This window comes from Talpa europaea, assembly GCF_964194135.1.
Source record: "Talpa europaea genome assembly, chromosome: 1".
Taxonomy (NCBI): domain Eukaryota; kingdom Metazoa; phylum Chordata; class Mammalia; order Eulipotyphla; family Talpidae; genus Talpa; species Talpa europaea.
In genome coordinates, this window is record NC_140073.1 from 49,184,156 (window position 1) to 49,210,453 (window position 26,298).

Genomic DNA, 26,298 nt, shown 5'->3' on the forward strand with positions numbered 1-26,298 from the left:
CGCCATGTGGGTAGCTCCCAGGCCGGGGATCGAATTTGCACCACAGAGGCTGCAGACAGCTTCAGAGAGCTGCGCTCAAGCTCTCTTCAGAGAGCTTGCGCCACCAGGGAGGCCCCCTTCCCATTTTTTTTAATTAAAGAGAAATCAACATCCTTTTACAGGAAGGCATGCAATTTTTCAAATTAAGATAGAATTCAGATTTATGTACTAGGGAAGAAGAATGGAAGAAGAGAAGAAATTACAAAACAAAGCAAAACAAAACACACAAAAAAAACCTTGTTTAGGTGTTTCTTCCTCCTTTTTAGTTTCTTCATCCTCTAAGCTGGGGCTTTCCCGGGAAGAGTTGTCTTGTTGGCTAGAGCTTTTCAATAGTACAGGATCAATTTGTGCTTTCAGGAGTGCAAGAGTCTCAGCCAACTCGTTTCTATTTCTAAACAAAGGAAAAAAAGACAGTATGAAAAGTTTTCTTTTCTGAAGAGTTTTCGGAATAACACCTATTAGGAATCAAAATTTAGAAAAAAGAAAAATACATTAAGAACATCCACTCCTATGTTTATTGTAGCACTATTTACAATAGGTAAGCTATGGAAACTACCCACATGCCCCAAAATAGATGACTGGATCAAGAAGATGTGGGGTGTGTGTGTATATATATGTGTGTGTGTTAGTGTGTGTGTGAGTATATTGGTGTGTGTGTATATACACACACACAATGGATTACTCAGCAATCAAAGAAGATAAACTCATGCCATTTGCAACAACATGGATGGAGCTGGAAGGGATTATGCTCAGTGAAATAAGGCAAAAGGAAACAGAAAAATATCAGATGGTTTCACTTACAGGAGGAATATAGAGGAACCAAATAAAGTATCAGGAAAAAAATAATAATAAACAAACAAAATTAGCAGGCAACTATAAATCAGAGATATTCTGCAAGGGAGGGGGAGGCAGAGGGATCAAAACAGGGGAGGGAAGAGCACAAGGGACTGTGGTGATGGTTCACGGGTGAATTGGTGGTGGGAATTTTACAGGGACTACACTTGAGAGAAGAAAGCATACAAGCACACATTGTACAAAAATGAACAATGATGTAAAAATTATATCTATAAATATTTATAAAAAAGAACATTCAAAACACTGGTAACTAAGTATTGGGAATGAATACAGATTAAAATATACTCCTCTCCTCTCCAAAGACGACTCTATGACTACTATGTCTATTGAGTAGAGCAGCAGCAGTTTATTTGTGGTTGAATCTAATAATAAATAAAATCAGATAAAAATCTACTCTTTATATTATTATACAGTCTCTAAGGAATACAAAATCAGTGCAAAACTTGCTTAAAGAAACATTTCTTCAAATTCTGGATGCATTTAAAAATAAGAATTCTTTTCCACCTTCAGAGCACATTTTGAAATTGTTAGTAAGTTATGATCCATGTCTTTCTGAATATTATGGCAAGAAGTCAGCTTGAAGATAAAGTTCAAAATATAAGGATTTAGATTACTAATTTTGTTTTGTCAATTATAATTAAAAACGACAGGAAGGAAATTCAATTTGAATCAAAAATACAAGGAAACCTCAAACAAGTAAGATTCTAATCTATAAATTCTCTATTTTTACTACCCAAACCAGAGGTGTATCAAGGTCAATTTAAATGCACTGACAAATAAGAAAACTCGTTTGAGCATCTGTCCTAGTCAGATAAGCAATGTGTAAAAGTGAAGATAAAAAGGAAACCCTGGACTCAGAGTTGATAGACTTAATTCTAGAGCGGCCAGTACTTAGTTAATAGCACCACGATTATCCCATCTGTATGTCAAAGCATTGTTTATGCACTGTGAGTCAACATAGTCAGCATCAAGAGGAAATCACTTGTTTTCTCATCTGCTATGCCTCTATCCTCTGATCCCCATTTGTTTTCATCCCAGTTAATTCTCTAATGCTTATGAACAGGAAACTTACTGCCATATGAAGTATAGTCTAAAAAATTGTTTAATAAATGAATGGAATACCTGTTCCTAAATTAGGTAGTCATTTGCCCCTGGACAAATCATGATCTTCACTAGGCCTCAGATTCCTTACATATAAGACTAGATTCTCAGGTATTATACATTGGCCTCCTAAGGAAAGTAATAAAATTGCATTGATCTTCCAGAATTTAAAATGGCAACCATTTATTGTACATGTCAATGAACACGTTATAGATAACATAAGAGCACACATAATCAAATAAACAGGTTAGAATTATTTAATATTTAATAATTTAACAGTAGAAGCTCATGACAGATGTTCTTTCAAGGTCCTCACTGGTACTTTATAAAAAAGAAAATGAAAACCTAGAAATGTTAAACACATTTATTTTTGGCAACTTCCTGTCTCCTACCTTCATTACCCCAAACTTCTTCTAATCTAAGGTTCTAGACACTTAATGTTATTACTTCTCATATTGAATCGAGAATTCCATACATAATTAGTGCCTCAATCTATTTGTTATTTTTGAAATAATGCTGGGAACAGAAGAATATATTGAACCTTTTTACAATATACATTTTTAAAATCTTCCAGAGATTCAATATTGCTAGAAAAAGTCCATGCCAATTGTTTCCACTACTCTAAGCAATAGAGGAATTTAGTAGAAACATTTATTAAAATATCTCGCTAAAAGGCTTTTAACCTGATTACTGTGTTACAATACAAACATAATGTCATTATTATACAAATATAGAAAATAACTGCTCTTTCGATTTTTCCTTCTTTGATTTAGCAGTAACATTTAGTATGATGAGAAAGCTGAAAGGCACATGAGAAAATGTCCATCATATCAAAACCACAAATGATATATAACCTCACACCAGTAAGAATGGGCCCATATTAAGAAAACAAAAACTAAAACCACCACTGTATGGAGAAAAAGGAACTCCATTATACTGTTGGTGGGAATGCAGACTGGTGCAGGTGCTCTGAAAAGTTGTGTGGAGGTTCCTCAAAAGACTAAAAATGGATCTGTCATATGACCCAGCAATTCCACTCCTAGGTTTCTACTCAAAGAATACAAAACACTAATCTGAAAGGAAACCTTTATTCCTATGTTTATTCCAACACTATTTACAATTGCCAAGATATGGAAACAAACTTTTTAGGTGGATCAAAGAAGATGTGGTGTATATATACACAATGGAATACTACGAAGTGATCAAAAAAAGATAAATTCATGCCATTTGCAGCAACATGGACAGAGCTGAAAGAGATCATGCTAAGCAAAATAGGTCAGAAGGAGAAAGATAAATACCTGATGTTGTCACTTATTGCAGAATATAGAGAAACCAAACAAAAGGCCAGATAAAGACAAACATTAAAACTAATCTTTGAAAACTGACCACAGATCTGAGGCTTCAGAGGGGAGAAGCAAGGGGGCAGGTGTGAGTGGGGAGCACAACAGACAACTGTGGAGGACTATAGGTGCTTTGGTGGTGGGACAGCTCTGATGACCACACCTAAGAGGAGAAATCCTATATTATCAAAATATTAGAATGTAAAACAACAGTACTTCATTAATAAAAAAAAATAGATTTACTATGCTAAATAATTTTTAATGTTAAAATTGAACAACTCAGAAGGAATTTTAAAATATATTCAAACATTCAAATTATAGCCAAATTTCTTGTAATAGTATCTACAAGAACTTTTAGAGTAGGCTATGGAGTCTCACAATGATCCAGTTGTGTTTGCCCTTTGTCCCTCTACTGCTTTTTCTTCAAAACATTTCCTTCAGGTTAGTAAATCAGATATATTCCTCCCAAAATACTATGTACCTTTAGGATGTCAGGTGTTTGCACATCTGCTCTCTCAGTTTGAAATGTGTCCCCCATGGCCAACTCCAATTACTCTTTCAAAGCATAGAAGGGATAAAGGTGTAATACCCATTTGTGGGAATATCAGCCACAAAAAAGTGTGAAATACTAATTTATACTACATAGAAGAACCATGAAGACATGACATTTGAAGTAAGTCATACACAAAGACCACCTATGCAATTCTGTTTAAATGACATGGTGGGGGTGGGTGCCTCCCCTGGCGGCGCAGTGGTGGAGTGCTGGGCTGCGAGGCTGCCAGCAGCCTCTGCAGTGCTGGTTCATTCCCCGACCTCCGGTGAGTCCCACAAAAAAAAGAAAAAAGAAAAAAAAAAAAAGAAAGAAAAGAAAAAGACATGGCAGGGAATAGGCAAATTATAACAACAGAAAGTAGACCAGTGACTGTCATGGGCTGGGGAAAAGGAGAATGGGAAAAACTGCTATTGTATGGAGTATGGGGTACAGGATTTCCTTCTAGGGTGAGGAAAATGTCAAGGAGTTACAATGGTGATGGTTGTACAATTTTGTGGGAAAGCCACTAAACTTAAAATATGCCTGATAGCATGGAATGAAAACATAAAAGGGATAAGGAATGATCAATACTGGGTACAATTTGCAGAGACTGGATTGGCTTTTGTGACTGAGTGGATGTGAGCTGAGAAAAAGAAAAGTCAAGGATCAACCTCCAAAGCTTGGGATCTGAGCAAATGAAATGACTGCTGTTAACTGAGACAGGACATATATGTTGAGGCGGAAAGGTCAGCAGCTCAGTTTAGTGCATGTTGACCGATACTGACACAAGGAGATTTTGAACTCTTGTATTTTCCCATCTGTAACAGAAGTTAATCAAGACTTTGGTTAAATGTAATATACAATACAAACCATTATATTGTGGAATATGATTTTTCCTAAAGGTTATTTAGAGTTTAAGTGATAAGGACTATACATTTCAGAAGCAATTCATCTAATAGTCCGAGTAAATGAAAAAAAAAAAAAAAGTGAAATAGCAAAAACAAACAAAAAAGCAAAGTCAAGCATAGGCACCATCTTCTACCAAGTATGGGTTAAATACCTGGTTCCTTCAACGCATGCTAGGATGATAAACCATCAAATTATATGACATGACACTATTTATTATTTCCCTGTATCTTTCTCTTCCACAGTATGTATAGCTCTTTCAGGAATGGATTTCTTTGCATTTCTAAAGCACAAACAGTATGAATATAGTCAGTCTTTAGTAAGCATTTGTAATATGTGATTCTAGGGTTGACCAATAATATTCATCTTTTTCATTTAATTCCAAATAAGTACTTGGAAAAAAGACACCTGAGTGTGAAGGCATTTTTTTTTTTTTTTTTTTTTGATGGGACCCTCGCCAGTGGCATGGGATCGAACTGGCGCTGCAGAGGCTGTGGGCAGCCTCGCAACCCAGTACTCAACCGCTGCGCCACCAGGGGAGGCCCGTGAAAGCATTTTTTATAAAGACCATGAAACTTAGGAAAGGCATTAATTAGCTGTTATCAACAGCAGCAGTATTAAATATAGAAGATACCTTAGTAATTACTATATTCCAGACTCTACACCACGAGTTTTACATGAACCAGCTCATATGATTTCAATATAACCCAATTAAATAGGTATTATTGCTCCCATTATTTAGATGAGGAAATTGAGGACATGCAGAGAGATATGAGGTATAATAATTTGCCTTAATGTCACAGTTAATATGTATTGAAGAACTGAATTACAAACAGTCTGAATTCAGAAACCACCATCTTTATTACAGTGCTATAGTAGCAGCATGTCTTCACAGAGTTTCTAATGATGGGCACATGAAATTGTATACACTATTTAGACTCTAGCTTTTTAAAAATGATTGTCCAAAAACAAATACAAAAAAAAGAAAAGGAAAATTATAGTCAAACTGTTACCAAGTCTTAAAATATTTTATTGTTATAATTCATATAACTTGAACAGATTTTAAGTGGTCTAATCATTAATTTTGACAAATGCATACACCCATCCATATACTCCACATCTCTCTAAAGATCTTCTTCTTTAAAGATCCATATATATCAGCAGAGAAAATTCCCCTCTGTCCAGTCCTACTAAATCCTTATTCTCCAACAAAAGCAAGGAGGAACCAAAGTTTTTATTTCTGTTACCACAGATCAGTTTCATTAATTCCAAAAATCATAATAAATGGAATCTAATATAGCATTGTGGTTTCTTTGACACATTTTTGAGACAAATCACCAAATAGTATACATCATAGCTCATTTCTTTTTATTGCTTAGTAATAATCTATATATATATATGAATTATTATGAGTAAAGACGCTATGACCATTCTTCAGCAAGGTTTTTGTAAACAGAGTTTTCATTTCTCTAAGACAAATGTCTAGACTTGAAACTGTTGAGTCATAGGCTAACAGTTTTTATTTAACCCTTTGCACTCCGAACCACTCTGGACATTGGCTACCAGGTACTCGACGCTACTTTGCAGCGGAAACGTGCAATACAGACCCTCATATTATTTAGTATAATTTTGGAACCAAGTAACGTATTATAATGATATTGGACTTATATGAATTGGGTGACATCGAGCAATGTATATTTGCAAAAAAACCAGTATTTTATTGTTTATAATTTTGTACAGTATAAGAAGTTTTGTAACACTCCCCAATATGCATTGCAGGCTGATTAGTGCATGTTTGACATGTCTGTATAGAGGTCTATCTGGAGCTCATCGTCACTACTACTTGTGTCATGAGACTCATTCGTGGTTGGATGCTTTGCCATTGTTCTAATAAAAAATATGAATAAATGCATGGGTTGAAAATTTCTAATTGTTATTACTAACTGACAAGATGAAATTTACCAAAATAGCTTTCACCAAACAATTTATTCACTAAGAGAAGAATCACTTTTCCGATTTTCTCCTCGTTAGATCTATGTGCACTGCTCGAAGCTTCAAACCAAAATGAGCTCAGCTTTGAAAATCTTTTCCTCCAGATGTAGACTTGTTTATTTGTAATTATATATCTCACTATACAGTGCGCGCTATGTTCGAAAACCAACCTTTCTTCTACAAACTCCCCTTATCGCTCTTTTCAAGTGGCGTCGCGAAGTGCTCGGACCGTCGTGAGCACACATCTCACGTTCTTGTCCAACACAAAACCCGCTGACATTTCTTGTATATAGCTTAGTAATTTTACGATATTTTGATTTAATTTCTTGTGCCATTTCAAGATAAAACTTCAGGGAAACATGCATGTCTCAAAAAGTTGCGTTGAAATAACTCAATTCCCCGTAATCACTAATAAATTGCAATGTCCCCTGAGAGGGGACATCCGAGTGATATGCTAGAATTCCGATGTCCCCTGAGAGGGGACAGCGGAGTGCAAAGGGTTAACATTTGGAGAAACTATCAACCTGTTTTCCAAAATGGTTGTACCATTTTACATTTCCATGAACAAAGTGTAAGAGTTCCAGTTGGCTCATCATTCTTGCTAACATTTGTACTGTAAGTCACTTCCATTTTAGTCATTCCAGTGGAGGTAAATTGGAACATCACTATTAATTTCAACTGGACTTTCTCCCCTCCCCTCTGTGTCAGATAAATAGTGTAAGCCCCAACATAAAAATAACACCAACATGATTTCATGCATCTAGAGGGGAAGTACTTCTAGGTTAAGTGCAAAATTATGAGGACTGCATTTGGAAGACCTTCATTTTAAGCAGCTTTCTAGTGAAATAATGCATTTAGAAGTCTGGACCTTCTTTCTTCAGTTTGCTGTCAAATACATTTACTGAGTAGAAGTTGTATTGAACATTGAGATCAAATTTGTTCCAGGATTCTGGGTTCTTCTTTGTCACAAATGACATGTGGACTGAACCAAGCCAGGCCCATGACATATAGCAATGTTCCAATACCTCTGGCTCCAATAAATACAAAGAGAGGGATCAAGCTAGGATGCTTCTTGGCCTAACTGAAGATCTGGAGGAGCATAGCTGTAGGAGAGGAGAGGCTAAAGGAGAAGAAAACAAATCTGCAAGACCCAGGACTAAGTTGTCTCTGCATCAAGGCTGTGCAGACATCTCTAACTGGGAGTTCTATGATGAATAATGATATTGCACACTGCATCAAAATTTAATCTTCCTTAGCAGACCTGATATAAAAGCATTTTCAGAAGACCCTCTCTGAAGTTCTGAAGAATCACCTAAGGGAATCTAAGATTTGCTAAAATTCTCTCATTCTTAATAACCAAATAATGCCACACTGTAGTGCTTATTTTTTGCTTATCTTTTTCATTCCTGACAAATACTTTTTTCCCATGGCAATTCTGTTTTGAAAATTAATTGGAACAAGTGAGACATTAAAGAGCTTAAACAGTTTTAGTTTTGAAACCTATTAGAATGGTTAAGTCATACAGGTTAAATGTTCAAGTATTGGCAATTTCATATGGTTTAATAATATTTAACTACTGTTATTCTTTTGTAAGTAATTTGCTAAATAAATCTTGTTTAAACTTAAAAATTCTTTATATAAATACTTTCTATTTTTGTCAATCTCACATGCACTTACATTGTTAATTTTACAAAAACAGAAATGGAAATTGTTATGTTAACAGAAGCTTTAAGACTGGTGATATTATGGAAACAATAAAATTATTTAATTTTCATTCTATTATATCATTAACCCACTTTAATAGAGTCAATTATTTTTATTTTTATTTTTTAGATTTATTTATTTATTTATACAAGCACTGGGTACAGTCAGAAGTGCGGGAGGGTGAGAGAATTCACCAGAGCCAGAGCGGGGAGCAGAGCAGGCAGAAGGACCGAAGTACACTGCTGAGGGGAGCAGCGGGCGGCAGGAGAGGTCTGCGCGCCATGTGGGACCCTCGCCTGGTGGCCGGGGATCGAACCGGCGCTGCGGAGGCTGCGGGCAGCTTCGCAGCCCAGCGCTCAACCGCTGCACCACTGGGGAGGCCCGAGTCAATTATTTTTAGAGCAGTTTTAGCTTCGCACCAAAATTGAGAGGAAGGTAAACAAATTGCCCATATAATCCCTGCTCTCACACATGTAGTGGTTCCCCCACTATCAACATCTTCAACTACAGGTGAATATTTTTTACAAAGGATGAACCTACCCTGACATATTATTATCACCCAGAGTCCATGGTTTACATTAGGGCTCACTTTTGGTGTTGTAAATTCTATGGGTGATTGTACATTCTGTGGGTGTTGTACATTCTATGGCTGACTGACATGAATGTCACTATAGTATCACACAGAGTAGTTTTACTGCCCTAAAAATCCTCTCTGCTTCATTGATTCATCCTTCCCCGCTAACCCAAACAACCACTGACCTTTTTACTGTCTCCATAGTTTACTGTTCTCCAGAAATGTCATACAGTTTAAACCATATAGCTCATTTCATATTGGCTTCTTTCACTTGTTAAGTCTCCTCCATTTATTCTGATGCCTTGGTAGCTCATTTCTTTCAGCACTGAATAATATTCCATTGTCTGGATGAACCACAGGTTATTCCTACTGAAGACCATCTCAGATGCTTCTAAGTTGTGGAAAGTATGAATAAAACTGTTGTAAACATTCATATGCAGTTTTATGTGCGGACCTAAGTTTTCAACTCCTTTGGTAAATACAAAAAAACACAACTGCTGGAGCTTATGGTTAATTTCATTAGAAACCACTAAAATATCTTCCAGGGCCTCCCTGGTGGTGCAAGGGATTAATACGCATGAGTTCGATCCCCAGCCAGCCAGGAAGCAACCCACATGGCGCAGCAGAACTCTTCCTGACTTGCCTGCTGCTCTCCTCAGCAGTGTATAGCAGTCAATCTGCCTGTTCTGCTGCCCACTCAGTCTCTGGTGAATCTTCTCACCCCCCACACCTCTGGCCTGTACCCCAGTTCTTACATGCATAAATAAATCTTAAAAAACAAAATAAAGTATCTTCCAAATTGGCTGTACCATTTTTCATTCCCACCCGCAATGAATTTGTTGCTCCACATACACGAGAGCATTTCATATTATCAGTGTTCTGGGTTTTGGTCATTCTTTTTTTTTTTTTTAAAGATTTGTTTATTTATGCATACAAGAACTGGGGTACAGGCCAGAAGTGTCAGGGGTGAGAGGATTCACCAGAGATAGAGTGGGGACTAGTGTATTTCAGGCAGATCGACTTAAATACAATGCTGAAGGGAGCAGCGGGTGAGACAGGAGAGGTCTGCTGCGCCATGTGGGTAGCTCCCTGGCTAGGGATCGAATTCATGCTGCAGTGGCTGTGGACAGCTTCATAGGTTGCGTCTTAACCCCTTGAGCCACCAGGGAGGCCTGTTTTGGTCATTCTTACATGTGTGTAGTGGTATTTGTTTTTAATTTTACATTTCCTTGATGGCTTGATATGGGACATCGTTTCATGTGCTTATCTGCCATCTGTACATCTTTTTTTTGGTGAGATGTCTGTTATGGCTTTGGCCCCATTTTTCATCAGGTGTTTTCTTATTGTTGAGTTGTTAAGAGTTCTTTCTCTATTTTGGGTAACAGTCCTTTATCAGCTATGTCTTTTATAAATATTTTCTAATAGACTGATATGTCTTTTCATTATATTGCTAATGTGATTCACAGAGCAGAATTTTTAATTTTAATGAAGTTTAGTTGATCATTCTTTATTTCAAGCCTATAGTGCTGCATTTAAAAAGTTATCACCAAACCTGAGGTCACCCAGATTTTTTTCTGTTATCGTCCTAGAGTTTTATAGTTTTCCATTTTACGTGTAGGATTGTGAGCCATTTTAAGTTAATTTCCTGGAGATTCTAAACTGCGTCTAGTTAGTACAGCAATAGACTCGTGTAGACTTTTTTCTTCAATGTACTGCCTTTATACCTTTTTCAAAGATCAGCTGATTATATTTATGAGGGTCTACTTCTGGACTCCCGACTCTGTTCTACTGATTCATTTGTCTATTCACTAATTGTCCTTGACACACTGTCTAAATTATTGTACCTTTATACAAAGTCTTAAAGTCAGTCTTTCTTCTTCAATACTGTGCTGGCTTTTTTTTTTTTTTTTTTTGCCACTACACATAAATTTTAAAACCAGTTAGTATCAACAAAATAAGTAGCTGAGATTTTTTTCATCTCCAGATCTCTCCCGTTATTATCATAATTAACCTTTACTTGGAAAACAAGCAGCAAAAAGTGGTTCAGACAGCACCATTACATTATTACCGAAAGGTGGGGGGACCTTTACACTTTCAGGTTAAACCAGGCACTGAAAGAGACAAACTCGAGTTTCCAGGAAGGCTGACTGTCAACAAGAAGCACTAAAAGCAGGAAGAATGTGTAAACACGGTGGCTTTGTTCTTGCTACTTAAAAGTGGTATGATGATGTGAATCTTCTTAGTTAAGTCATTTACACCTACAGTGACCTGGATAAATTTCTATACAGAGGTCCACAGAGATGGTCTCAGTAGACTGTGATGCCTCTAGGGCATACTCCAATGCTTGATAGTTGCTTCCAACACCAAGTGATGTGACTTTTCTCTGATCATCCCCTATGTCCGAGCACAAGTGCAGCTCTCACTTCCTTCTGTGATGATGGACATGGGCTGCCCCTCCTTCCTCTGGAACGGATGAGTAATATTTCTCACATTGACTTGAAGTATATTCCATGAATCTAGCCACTGTTCTGAAAGAAGTACTGAGGGCTGGGTGTCTTTCTTTACCCTCTCCTGAGAAAAGGCAGCAGGGACCAGTTATGTGTTATCTTTCTTCACAGGGTCTCCCCTAGGTAAGGGTCCTCACACTGCCTTTGGGAAGCTCCAGCAAATTCAAGTCCAGGGAGCTCCTCTTGCCCTGCTTCAGTACTTCGTGACCCAGCCTACCTGAGCACTGCAGGGAACATCAGCCCAGCTCAGCACCTCTGCTGCCAAACAGTTCTCCATCTCTCTCAGGCAGCTTCTTAAGGCACATGCCCTAGTTGGGACTTTTTTTGTAACTGCATTGAATATATAGATTATTTTGGGAAGACCTGATATGTTGACAATATTGTGTTCCGACTGTGTTTTTAAATCAGATTCCACATGTTCACTGATGGTATTATTTTTTTTAATCAATCTTGTATCCTATAAACCAGCATGCTATAATCACATATTGTTTCCAGGAATTTTAGGGTTGATTCTTTTAGATTTTCTATATATGTGTCATATCATTTGCAAACAAAGACAGTTTTATTTCTTCCTTTCCATTTTGTATATATTTTATTTCCTTTCCTTGTCTTAATGCATTAACTAGAAACTTCTACAATGAGGATGAAAAGAAATGATAAGAGGAGACATCCTTGTCTTGTTCCTGATCTTAGTGGAAAAGCTTTATTTCTCCCCCATTAAGTAAACTTTTTTTTAAAGATTTTATCCATTTATGCACGTAAGAGCTGGGGTGTAAGCTAGAGATGCAGGAGGTGTGGGGGAGAGGATTCACCAGAGACCGAAGGGAGCAGAACAGTCAGACTGAGTGAAATACACTGCTGAGGGGAGTAGGGGATGAGACAGGAGAGATCTGCTGAGCCATGTGGGTCAGCTCCCTGGCCAGGGATTAAATTCATGCTGCAGGGGCTGCAGATAGCTTCATAGTATTGAGACTTATCCCTTTGTGCCACCAGGGAGGCCCAGTAAACTTTGTTTTGTTATACTTATTCATTCTCAAGTTGAGGATATTGTTCTCTATTCCCAGTTTATTGGTTTTTTTAAAATCATGTGTTGGTGCTTGTATTTTTGTCAACTGGTTTTCTATATTTACTCCCATGAATTTTGATTTTTCCCTATAGTCAGCTGATGTGACAAATTAGACTAATTTAAATACTGAAGAGCCTTGTATACCTATAATAAATTCCACATGGTAGTAGCGTATTATGCTTTTTATATGTTGTTGGGTTTCATTTGCTAATATTTAAGGATTTTTACATTTCAAGTCATGAGAAATACTGGCCTATAGTTTTCTTTCTTGCAATGTCTTTATCTTGTTTTGGTGTTAATGCTGTCCTCAGAGAATGAATTAGGAAGTATTCCCTTTCCTCTGATCTTCTGAAAGAGATCAAAGGGAAATGGTATTGGGCCTCCCTGGTGGTGCAAGGGGTTAAGACTCAACCTATGGGGGGCCTCCCCGGTGGCGCAGTGGTTGAGCGCTGGGTTGCGAAGCTGCCCGCGGCCTCTGCGGCGCCGGTTCGATACCCGGCTGCTCCCCGGCCACCGGAGAAGGGTCCCACATGGCGCGCAGACCTCTCCTGCCGCCCGCTGCTCCCCTCAGCAGTGTACTTCGGTCCTTCTGCCTGCTCTGCTCCCCGCTCTGGCTCTGGTGAATTCTCTCACCCTCCCGCGCTTCTGACTGTACCCAGTGCATGTATAAACAAACAAAACAAAATAAATAAATAAATAAAAACATGCCTCTATAAAAAAAAAAAAAAAAAAGTCAAAAAAAAAAAAAAAAAGACTCAACCTATGAAGATATCTGCAGCCACTGCAGCAAGAGTTCGATCGCCGGCCAGGGAGCTACCCACATGGCGTAGCAGACCTCTCCTGACTTGCCTGCTGCTCTCCTCAGCAGTGTATTTCAGTCAATCTGCCTGTTCTGTTCCCAACTCTGTCCCTGGGGAATCCTCTCACCCCCTGCACCTCTAGCCTGTACCCCAGTTCTTGTATGCATAAATAAATCTTTTTTTTTTTAAAAAGGAATTATCTCTTCCTTAAATGTTTGATAGAAAGTACTACAGCATATAAAGCCCTGGTGCTGATTTAGCTGGATATTAATTATTGACCCAATTTATTTAATAGATTGAGGTCTGTTCATATTGTCTATTTTCTTTGGTACGAATTTTGCCAGATTGTGTCTTAAAAAGAACTGGTCCGTTTCAGCTAAGTAATCAAATTTATGCAGTTGCTCATAGTTTCTTTCTTTCTTTTTTTAAAGATTTATTTATTTATTTATACAAGCACTGGGTACAGTCAGAAGCACGGGAGGGCGAGAGAATTCACCAGAGCCAGAGCAGGGAACAGAATAGGCAGACTGAGGAAACACACTGCAGAGGGGAGTAGCGGGCGGCAGGAGAGGTCTGTGCGCCATGAGGGACGCTCGCCCAGTGGCCAGGGATCGAACTGGTGCTGCAGAGGCTGCGGGCAGCTTCCCAACCCAGCACTCAACTGCTGTGCCACCGGGGAGGCCCCATAGTTTCTTTTTTAAAAGATTTATTTATTTACTTACTTATTTAATTCCTTTCTGTATTTTTGAGCATTTGCAGGTGTAACCCTGTACCCTAGCTCTTGCTTATTATTTATTTATTTAATTGCAAGAGCTAGGGTATAGGCCAGAGACGCGGGATGGTGAGAGGATCCACTAGAGACAGAGTGGGGAACAGAACAGGCAGACAGAATGAAATACACTGCTGAGGGGAGCAGCAGGGGAGACAGGAGAGGTCTGTTGCGCCATGTGGGTTTCTCCCTGGCCGGCCAGGAATCCAACCCACGCTGCAGAGGCTGCAGACAGCTTCACAGTGTGGTACTCAACCCGCTGCATCACCGGGGAGGCACAACTTTCTTACCCTTTTAATGTCATGGGATTGGGAGTGATAGCCCCTCTTTTTCATTTCTAATATTGGTAATTTGTGTCATTTCTCTTTGGCCTAGTTAGAGACTACATTTTGCTGGTCATTTCAAAGAACTACCCTATGCTTTCTATGCATTCAATGCTATAAATTTCTCCCTAAACACTCTTTCACTACAAATTTTCAGTGCAAATTTTGATAGATGTATTTTCATGTCCACTTAATTGAAAATATTTTAAAATTTCTTTTTGCACTTTTTTTTTTTTAGAAGTGTACTGTTTAATACCCAAGTACTTGGAGAATTTTCCAGCTATCTCTGTTAATTATTTCTAGTTTAGTTCTATTATAGTCTAAAAGCAGGTTTTATATGATTTGTAGGCATTAAATTTTCAGAAGATCAAATTCATAAAGTGATCTTTTGGTGAGTTCCTGATTTTTAAAAAACTATTCCATTTGATTTTAAGTTGCAAAGTTAAATTATATTTCCAAATTTATCAATTATTAAGATGGCTGGCAGCCTTAAAAACAATTCTATAAACTAGATAATTTTTGTTATGTAACCTTAAGGATTAGGCAGAAACATGTTTCAAACACCAGTTGATCTCCAACAAAACAAGAGTTACTTTAAAGAAATCTTTTTAAATTAGAGAGGTTCGCTTTTCATTTTACTAGCAAAAAATAATATTCACTAGTAAAGAAAAATATTTAAATACAAGTTTCAAATTAAAAAAGTCAACAATCTATTTGGCTAACTTGCTCTTACCACCTGAGTTTCTAAAGGGATTTTCTAAACCTGTGAGTTTAGAAAATGCTTTTGACAGCCTTAAGACAATCATTTCTCTGCAGCATAGACATACATATATAAATAACATACATATTCTTGCTTCTATAAACTCAAGTTTTATTTCCTCAAAATTTGTATCCAAGGCCTCCCTCATGGCACAGGGGTTAAATACAGCGCTATCAAGCTATCGCCAACCACTGCAACATGAGTTCAATCCCCAGCTGGCCAGGAAGCAACCCATATGGAACAGCAGACCTCTCCTGCCTCACCCGCTGTTCCCCTCTGCAGTGCATTTCAGTAGATCTGCCTGTTCTGCTCCCCACTCTCTCTGGTCAATCCTCTCATCCCCACACCTCTGGCTTATACATACCCAGTTCTTGTATACATAAATAAACAAATTAAAAAAAAATTATATCCACTGATCCTGGCTCAGCTCTTAAGAGAATATCTCCTACGCATGCTTTAGCTGTGTAAAGATAGTTATAGCTCCCTAAATTTGCTCTAGACTGGACATTTTAATTCTTTGTCATCTTCATGGTTCTTCCAAAAAAAGTACTTACTCTACTACATCAATATTTTTAGAGTCTTGCATCAAAGTTTAATAAATACTATACTCTAGGACTTACATTATACACTATGGTCAAGTGGGATGATGCCCCACATCCCACTCACTATACATTATTAAATAAGATCTCATTTTTTTGAGAGAGTCAAGACTAAAAATGTTTTCCACATAGTTTCACAAAAATGCAATGCCTGTATGGACAAGACAGCTCACTAAATTTGTCAAGGGCCTCCCTGGTGGCCTAGGGGTTAAGTCTCAGCACCATTACCGCACTGGCCTAGGTGTCGCAGACCTTTCCTGTCTCACCTGCCGTTGCCCTTAGCAGTATATTTCAGCAAATCTGCCTATTCTGCTCCCCACTGTCTCTGGTGAATCCTCTTACCCTTTCCCCCACATCTCTGGCCTACACCCTTGCTCTTCTACACAAAAATAAACAAAATAAAAAAAAACTTAAAAAAAAAAAGAGTAGTGTCACTGTCAATGAATTAAAGCTAACTGAAATATTATATCTTAAGACTTCTCATTTATAAGAATCATGGAGAGGAGCCTCGCTGGTGGCACAAGGCGTTAAGCACCGCACTGTGAAGCAATCCGCAGCCTCTGCAGCATGAGTTCGATCCCCGGCTGGCCAGGGAGCTACCCACATGGCGCAGCAGACGTCTCCTGTCTCGCCTGCTGCTCCCCTCAGCAGTGTATTTCAGTCAGTCTGCCTGCTTTGTTCCCCAGTCCATCTCTGGTGAATCCTCTCACCCCCCTCCGCATCTCTGGCCTGTACCCCAGCTCTTGTATGCATAAATAAATAAATCTTAAAAAAAAAAATCATGAAGAGAATAATTGAGACTCTGAGGAAAACTATGGTACTTCCAAGAAAGCACACACATTCAATACAAGAGCTACTACTGACTATATAAGGGATTTTAATAGAAGCTTGAAGCTCATTTAGAGATCCGAGTTGTACTATTCCCCACCATATCCCCAATTATTCAGCAGTATCCATTACACAAAAGGTACACAATATAAATTTATTAATTTGATAAACAAAGTGTGATAATCAGATTTTCAAAATTTGGCTTTAATCCCTGAAATTAAGAGTCAATATTACCAAGAGTTTCAGAATATCTCAAATATTACCGCATATTTAGGAATAGTTGCCTGGCATATTTGCAGATAGTAATACTACTATCTGCAGTAATATTACTATCTGCAAATATGCCAGGCAACTATTCCTAAATAGGCTTTGTTCACAAAGCCTAAAAATAGGGCCTCCCCGGTGGCGCAGCGGTTGAGTGCTGGGTTGCGAAGCTGCAGCCTCTGCAGCGCCAGTTCGATCCCCGGCTGCTCCCCAGCCACTGGAGGAGGGTCCCACATGGCGCGCAGACCTCTCCTGCCACCCGCTGCTCCCCTCAGCAGTGTACTTCGGTCCTTCTGCCTGCTCTGCTCTCCGCTCTGGCTCTGGTGAATTCTCTCACCCTCCCGCACTTCTGACTGTACCCAGTGCTTGTATAAATATAAATAAATAAACAAATAAATAAAAAATATTAAAAAAAAAAAGCCTAAAAATAATCTGGCACCAGTTCTCCAAAGAAATCTGTAGTTAACGTGAGAAAACTGTTCACATATTCTATATAAACATTTGTTTCTGAACAACTGCTACTTTTATGTTGATCCTAAACACCAAGTTTATACTGGAAAGGTTTTGTTTTTAAGGCAGTAGTACAGGAAAAAAACCTTTAAGAATGGTCAAGCATGAGAAGAGGTAAAAGCATTACCAATTGAAATTTTACCTTTCCTCTTTCTGCTGATAAATACTTCCTTACGAAACTAAATTTCAACCTTTGTGTTCAAAATTGTTACCAAAGTCAGAAGTGAAAAAAAAAGGGGCTAGAGGTTTGGATGATGGGGGTTGCATGCTCTCATGAGAGGCAGGAAAGGACACGGGGTTTGAAACATGGCAGATGACATGGCCCAGCAACAAATTACCAGCACTGTAGAAGAACCCCTGATCTCATTAGGCACAGCTTAGATGAGCGAATTAGACAGAGAGCTTTCAGGCAGATAACATGCTTATAGCAACATTAAATTTGATCTTGGGAGACATGGAAAAAACTGTGCCTACTATAGAAATTGATTAGAAAATGTATGAAGAACTCTGTAAGTCAACAAAACCGAATATTCCAATGTTCTTTGTCTGGGAAGGTGGCATTATACTACTTCCCCCTGAGAGTTGGTTGAAAAAAGTTATTTATCCTGTGTGGAAAATAGGAGGCTTTGTACAATCACCTCTTTAAATGTTTCTCTTCAAAAGAGAAACCAGTGTATAGTTTGATATTAAGAAATGACAATGGCTTTTCTCACTCCTGAAAATAGTTGATTTGCAGATAACTCACAAATTCTTAAGCTAAATGGCATTTTTATTTTTCTCCAACCCTTCCAATAAATTTGGGCCCCAAGAGACATAGAACTCTTCTTGAGGGGCAAATTTGGTCCAATTGTTTCTTTCAAACATTTAAATTTGTTTTCCTATTTAAAAAAAAAAAATCTGGAGAAAGGAATGAATTTTTTTTTTTAACATTTATTTATTTATACAAGAAACGGGGTACAGGCCAGATGTCCGGGAGGGTGAGAGGATTCACCAGAGACAGAGCGGGGAGCAGAACAGGCAGAGTGACAAAATACACCGGAGGGGAGCAGTGGCTGAGACAGGAGAGGTGTGCTCACCATGTGGGTATCTCCACGGCTGGCGGGGATCAAACTGGCACAGCAGAGGCTGCGGACAGCTTCACAGCACTGCGTTCAACTGCCTGTGCCACCAGGGAGGCCCAGGAGTGAACTTTTAACAGAGCATGTACTATGATCCTAGTGTCATTTCTCTTCTATTCCTCACAACTTCACTGGGAAAGTTTTATTATCCTTTAATTTTAAAGTGCAGGAAAGAGAGAAAGCAAGTTAATCTGCCTAAAAATACTAAGCAGATGAATTGATTCAAAAGCATTAACTCTAATATCTATGTTTTTTTCTCTCTCCTAATATATCATGGATAAGTACAATCTACTTAAAACAGAGTACAATAGTTCTATGCCTATATGACTTATCAATAAATCATAATTACTTTATCATACTTTCTTCATCTACAGGATGGTAGAGTATATTAAGCAACTATGAAAGGTTGATATAGGAAATAGAAATGGTGGTAAAATATGAACAGAATTTCATTTGGTGTAAGTATTTATAGGGTGAAATGGTGAGACATTTTTACCTCAGGACTACTTTGTTTATTTCCATTTAGTACATTAACTATGAGAAAGAGGTAGTTATAAAACAATTTCCCTTGAATTCATTCATGTTTATTCTTAGGAAACAAAAGTTGAGCATCCCTAACCCGAACAAGAATTCTAAATTTCTATTATTTCTTCAAAATATTAGTACATAATCACTAGCAAAAATCTGTTGAAATTCAAAATGAGCAAAAACAGATAAGCATAATGCTAAAGGAGTTTTTCATAAGTCAGAGGTCATATAACCAGTAGTACTCTATTATAAATATATGAGTTGCTGATCCCTTGATATTTTCAAAATTAATTTATGCTATAAGTACTAATGGGATACATTCTAAATAGAAAATCAAAGCAAAAACAGAAACTTAAAAGATAGAATCTGAACAAAGGTCTCTGCGTCACTCAGATTTTTAAAAACTGTATTTCAAGATTTTACATTAGTTTCTGTTCAAATACATTTGCTGACAAAAATGAGAAATCAAGATTTTTTTAAATCTTAAAAAAAAAGGACTGGCAAAACAAAACACATGTTCCTCTGATTTCTTTAGTACTCCAATAGATGCATGCACAGCAAAGACTATGAACCAAACAGTGCTTTTGTTAAATTTTTATCTAAATATGTGTTTTTGTATGCATTATTTATCACACACAGGTTTCCTGGATATATGTGACAATGATAAATATATTTACTTAACAATTAATTGAGCACCTACTATTAGTAATGTGCTAGTACTGCTCTAGGTCCTGGAAACTCCCTGGCTCCATGAAAAAATGCTACTCCAGCCTCAGAGATTATATTCTGTTAGAGAAGAGATCAAAGTGAGAAACACATGAATAAATGTAAATGAGATTTCAATAACAGATACCTGACAATGCATTTCCATGAAGAGCCATCTTGATCATCTTGTTCTTCTATGTACATTCTAACATTGTGATCTTGATCCAACTGGTACCAGTACATGAGGCCATCTTTGTCTCGGCCAATTGGCTGGAGACGCATGGTATCAGCATCCTCTTCATTGATAATATTCTTGAACTTGAGATTGTCATCAAACTGACACTCACAGAGGTACTGAAAAATAGTGATAACATGGTTTAAAATTCGCTATGCAGAAATTTTTTACTCTATTACAATAAACATGGTATATTCAATCAGAACTGATTTACAAATAGGAGCAAACAGAACACATGTATTTTATCTACCTTTTGCTATCCTTTCCCTACTTTTTATACATTGTTTAAAATAATGAATTTTTTTTAAAAAACTAACATTTTATTTCAGTATTACTATTAAAATTATAATAAAAATTATAAAAAATTAGCAGGTTTAACACAATCAAGGACACAAAAATGAAGTATATGTCAAAAGCACTGATATTTTTGCACTAAAGTCTCCCAAATTACCTCATGGTATAATAATGGGGCCCCCCCATTTTAAAAGGTCAGATTTATAAGGAAAAGGATAAAGAGAAAGGGACTTGCATAGTCACAGGCAGGGAGGAGAACTGCCTTTACCGAATACAGAAATTATACTAATCACAGTATAATATTTTCAATAATCCCTCTTAAGTTTTTAAAAACATGATTGAAATGGCTATTTGTTTTGGAAAGGCTGAGACATATGCAAGGAAGGTAGTCTCATTGCCACTGAAGAACTCTCTTAATAAAAAAGATACATTGAACATCTTTGTATATGATTAGCATATAAAGTCAGATTTCTTCCCTGAGATTCTCTGTTTTATCAGAGAATATCTGAAGTTCCTATCACAGTATTTTAGCCTTTGCCTGTGTTAGCTACTCCAATAATATCTTTACCACAACAAGAATTTTGTCCTTTGTTATGCTGGGTACCATGCTATAATAATTAGGACCAATACTCTTAAGTAGGCAGGAAAAGAAAGGGAACTCATATATGAAAATAAATCTACTTTGAGAAGACCCATTTTAATCAAGTACGTTTGGTTATGTGAGAGTTTTATTAAGTACATATGGCATACCACTATTCATCTGGGGAACTAGTGATCAGATTAGTAATTTAGTAGAAGATTAACCATAGCTTATTGTATTTTTAGCAGTGATTATAAAGGCTAAAAATAATAAATAAAATTAATTTGGGGGCAACTGCTTCCAATTCTACTGTCCTGACAAGCAGAGATGACTAAACCTAGATAACCTTGTGTGGTAAAAAATAAAAGAAGTAATTTAAAAAGCAGACTTTTTGTCACCAAAAGAGAGTCTATTCTCCTTTTCCACTAAGAATAAAGATGTTCACTTTCCAGATATTTTCCAATTCAACCAAGAGTCAACAGTGAATTTTAAAATTAAAATAATTATTACCTTTAAGAGTGCTAGTTTGCATTCAATGCTCATTTCAAGATAGCCCTTCTTCTCCATCTCCCATGCCCAAGTGCTATTAAACTCTTGGCATATCTGTCAAAAAATGTTAATATTTTAATACATAAGAGCAATTTTTATTTACAATGTGGTCGTTTCATTGTACAATTATGGTAACTCTTCTTGTTAGTATATATTTATAAAGAAATGTATACCAAACCCAATTCAGTCCAATTCCACCTTAAAAGGCAAACTATTTATACACACCAGAAATGTTTACTATTGCCTGATGGCTGGATTTAAAGTAGGAAGTGATCTCTGCAGCTCTCTCCTCATTTCCCTAGAATTTTATGTCAACTTTTGTAGCACATTTACCAAATACAAATAATTATCTGATTCTTCAATCTCTCCAAATACTACGGAGTTCCTCAAGGGCAGGGACAACAGTTTATTCATCTCTACGCCTGGAAGAGAGGGGAGGTTCAAAAACAAACCAAAAAACCCACTCCAAATTGTATGTATTTTAAAATTCATCAACTCAATATTCTTCAATTTGTGGGAAAGACTCCATTGTTGGCATGGGAAACCTTCTAGAATGAAGCACTTAGCTTAAATTTTGACTTTTCTCTTTCCATATAGTCTTTCAGGCAAATCAACGTCACTGTAATAGCCTGAGGAAACAAAGATTTGTATAACAGCTCCACTAAATAATAGAACTAATAAGGAAAAATGCCATGTGCCAGCTACTTTTCCAGCAATAAAAGGGGGAGAGTAGTAACACTGATCTCACAGGTATAAGAGGGTTGAAAAAATTGTAAACTGCCTTGCCCTTCATGTATTTTTGTCCCAATCCAAGGAGCAAAGTGTAGTATCTAACAACCGACTAACAGCTCAGTTCAAAAAAAATTAGAGGGCCTCCCTGGTGGCGCAGGTGGATGAGCGCAGCGCTGTGAAGCTGTCTGCAGCCTCTGCAGTGTGGGTTCGATCCCCACTGGCCATGGAGATACCCACAAGGCGCAGCAGACCTCTCCTGTCTCACCAGCTGCGCCCCTCAGCAATGTATTTTAGTCAGTCTGCCTGTTCCCTGATCTGTCTCTGGTGAATCCTCTCACCCTCCCACACATCTGGCCTGTACCCCAGTTCTTGTGTGTATAAAACAATGAATCTTAAAAAAAAATTAGAGGGGCAGCCAAAGGGTAAGAAACAACACAAAGCACAAGATTATCCAGGGGCTTGGGCAGTTAACTAGATAGGCAGAGAAGAAAAACACAAGCAGGCAAGTGGGACTGCTTATATAATCACCTTAACCAAGGAATAAGACCATGCTCATCCTCCTAGGAGAGAGGGCTACCATTTCTCTAGCCTACATCCATGTCATCTTTAAAAAAAAAAAAAAAAAGAAAAAAATTTTGTTTAACAAATTCATAGGAGAACACAGTCAGGATGAAAAAAGAATAAGGCAAGGAATATAGACAGAACTATAAAATGTGAGATCTTCAAAGGTACAAAGGAAGAATGAGCTCTCCATTCTCTATCACACTTCCTCAGAATCTGTCTACAACAGTTGAAGTAAGGGATCCCGATTGGTTTAGTAATTTATGTTAACTCCCATGCTCCAATTTGATTCTGATCAAGCAGCCTTGAAACTATAGTTTGGTTTACATGCAATTTCTTTTTAGACAATGTTCTAATATCCAAAACATGCACATTTTGATATAACATTTGTATTTATCACAATGCTAATAAATTAGTATTCCATAATACTAGTTTTATGTTTGAGTCTCTCTAAATCTGGTTAATGAGAGGACATGACCTATTGTGTCCCCCTGCATCACTGTGCCTAAGGAACAGCCCTTCATATACACACAAAAATAGAGTTCTGTGCTCGTAAGGCTGAATGTCACTGAGCCTAGGAAACTTCTTGGATACCTGTGTCTTTTCCTCCTAACTGTCACACACAGAAAATCAAGTTGAGTATGGATAATGTTGGGGGAATGGGGAGAGGGAAGAAGACATTTGAAGGGTCACAAGCTTAATTATAGGAAAGGTGGTTTCACCTGCCTACACAGCTAATACATGAAATTTATCTCAATGAGATCTTTGACATATTTATCTTATTCTCATAAACACAATCAAGGTAACAATAATCCTTCTCTTTTTGGCAATTTAGAACATAAGTCTTTAAAAGACGGAATAGAGGTAGTGAGAAAGAAGTGTAAAAATTTTCAGCAAGAATGTCCAAACCCCTGCACTGAGAGGTTAGATCAAATTCTAGCATGGCTTATAGCGGCTTAAAGACATGGTACTTAAAAGTTCCTATCTAAGGTAAACCTGGAAATAACCCAAATGCCCACAAATAGATGACTAGATCAAGAAAATGTGGCATATACACACAATGGAATATAATTCAGCAATCAAAAAAGATAAACTCATGCCATTCACAGCAAGTGGATGGAACTGGAAGGAAGTATGCTCAGTGAAATAAGCCAGAAGGAAAAAGAAAAATATCGGATGGTTTCACTTATAGCAGGAATATAGGGGAACCTATATTATAGGAACCTGTAAAAAAAAAAAAATAACAACAGTACAAAACACAACAAAGCAAAAACGGACAATTATAAATCAGAGACATCCTGCAGGGGAAGAGGAGGGAAAGGGATCAGGGGGAGGGAGGGAGGAGCACAAGGAACTGAGGTGATGGTGCACGGGTGCACTGGTGAAGGAAACTCTATGGGGACTACACCTGAGGGGGTGGGGGGGAAGCAAATATTGTTTAAAAATGAACAGTGATGTGAAAAAAAAATTAATAAAAAAATAATCCCTTAAAAAAAAAAAGTTCTATCTAAAAACTCAAGGCTGGCAAAAGAATTTACTGTTTTCCGCCCAATATCTGATGTAGACCCCTGACCTTCCTTTCTGATCTGTTTCAAAAACAAAAAAACCTGCAATTGTCTTTCTTCTGTCCCTTTGAGACATGTATTTATCTCCTAAAAGATAGGACTGTCTTTCTCAAGGACCTGAAAGCCATTCCTTTGATATGTAATCATCAGGAAGGATAGGGTCTCACACATTCTGGGAAGGGAGAAAGGCTAACTTCCATAATTAGCAGTCATTGATAGCCTAAAATAGTCCCACTCCCATGCCTGCTTTTTGTAATTTTTCATTTCCCTAATTCTGTCTGACCCCCTTTCTTCCCTCCCTCTCCCCACTTCCTCATTCTCCTTCTGAAATACCAGTCACCGCTGGGGAAACTGGAATTGAGATCAGCTTTTTACCCTACCATGAATAGTTAGTTACCATAACACCTATAATTTGTGTCTAGAATGATCTCCAAGAAGGAGTCCTTGAAGATCATACAGATGGAAAACTGAATTACTGTACAGTTGAAAAACAAGAACTATAAAAGATTTATTTATTCAGTGACTCCACAAAAATTTACTGGGTGCATACTCTATGGCAGGAAACAGCCAGGGAGTTGGGATTCCATAGTGAGGAAGACAGGCAACCTGCCTTCAGCAGTTTCATTTTAGGAGATCATTTAAAAAAACCCAAAAAACAGGTGACAATTAGAAAATATCAATTAGAGACAAAAGATCTATTGAAAATAAAAGAGTAATGTGATAAAGTTTGCTTGCTACTCTGGATTGGGTGCTCAGAAAGGCCTCAATTAAAATGTTGACACAGGGTTTCCCCTGGCAGCCCAGGCGGTTAAGCACCATGCTGTGAAGCTGTCCATAGCCTCAGCAGCACCATTCAATCCCAGCCTGCCCGGGAGAATCCCACATGGCACAGCAGACCTCTCCTGTTGCGCCTGCTGCTCCCCTCAGCAGTGTATTTCATCAGTCTACCTGTTCTGTCCCCCGCTCTGTCTCTGGTGAATCCTCTCACCCTCCCACACATCTGGCCCATACCCCAGTTCTTGCATAAATAAATAAATCTTTAAAAAAAAGAAATAAGTTTTTTAAAAAATAAATAAAAATTTGACACAAAGGTGAACTGTGGGTCCCAGCAAAGTGCAGGCCTGCCAGCTGGGCTGCTAGAAGCCAGCAACCATGTGATCCCCTTCTGGAATTGAGTAGAAGAGTGGAAGGGCTCTGCCATCAAGGTAAACTGTGGGTCCCAAGAAAGTGCGGGCCTGCCAGATGTGCTGTTGGAAGCCAGCAACCCCACAATCCCCTTCTGGAACTGAGTAAAGACTGAGGGAAGGCTCAGCAAACAAAGGTTAAGATGGGCATGTAGGGGAAGAGACCAGCAGCATACAGAGACTGGTGATCTTCAGTGCTCATCAATCCATCCACACCATCACTATCCTTGTGGAATCTGCTGTAACAGTGCCGGACTCAGTCTGGCCACCAGTTTCCAACATCCCAAAAGGAGGACCCCAAAGAAAGGCCCGCCAGTACCAGGGGTACAGTGGCCTAATGCACAGAACAAATTAGAAATCAAACAACAGGGAGGGAGAAGGAAAAACACAAATAATCAAGTAAGCCCTTTGGGGAAGGACATACCACAAAAAGAAAATTAGCCCCCAGAATTCAACAACAATGACATGGAAGAACTTTTCTGCCTGCCAGACAGAGAATTTAGAATCGCCATTATTAAAAAACATAAAGAAGATGAGAAGGAAAAGAGTGATTATGAGAAAAATAATTAATGAACTGAAGAACGAAAATGAGTCTTTAAAGAAGGAAATAAGGAAATGCAAGATATTAAAAGATTAATGGAGGAGCTAAAGAGCTCTGGAAAAAGCAACAAGGGCAGAATTGAAGAAATGGAAGACTGAATCAATACTCTGGAAGATAGCTATAAAAAGAATCAAAAGTGAAAAGAAAGAGAAATACAAAGGAAAAAGAATGAAGAAA

The 26,298-nt window shown here is 37.9% G+C and overlaps 1 protein-coding gene across 1 annotated transcript in view; it reads right to left on the bottom strand.

Moving 5' to 3' along the window:
- Positions 1-26,298, bottom strand: part of RSF1 (remodeling and spacing factor 1) — a gene marked incomplete at both ends in the record, with an annotated part of 130,086 nt that overhangs the window by 40,858 nt on the left and 62,930 nt on the right. Inside the window, 3 exons of the mRNA XM_084250502.1 lie at positions 276-430; positions 19,969-20,174; positions 21,440-21,532. Coding sequence (XP_084106628.1) covers positions 276-430; positions 19,969-20,174; positions 21,440-21,532 — 454 coding nt within the window. The remainder of the gene's footprint in view (positions 1-275; positions 431-19,968; positions 20,175-21,439; positions 21,533-26,298) is intronic.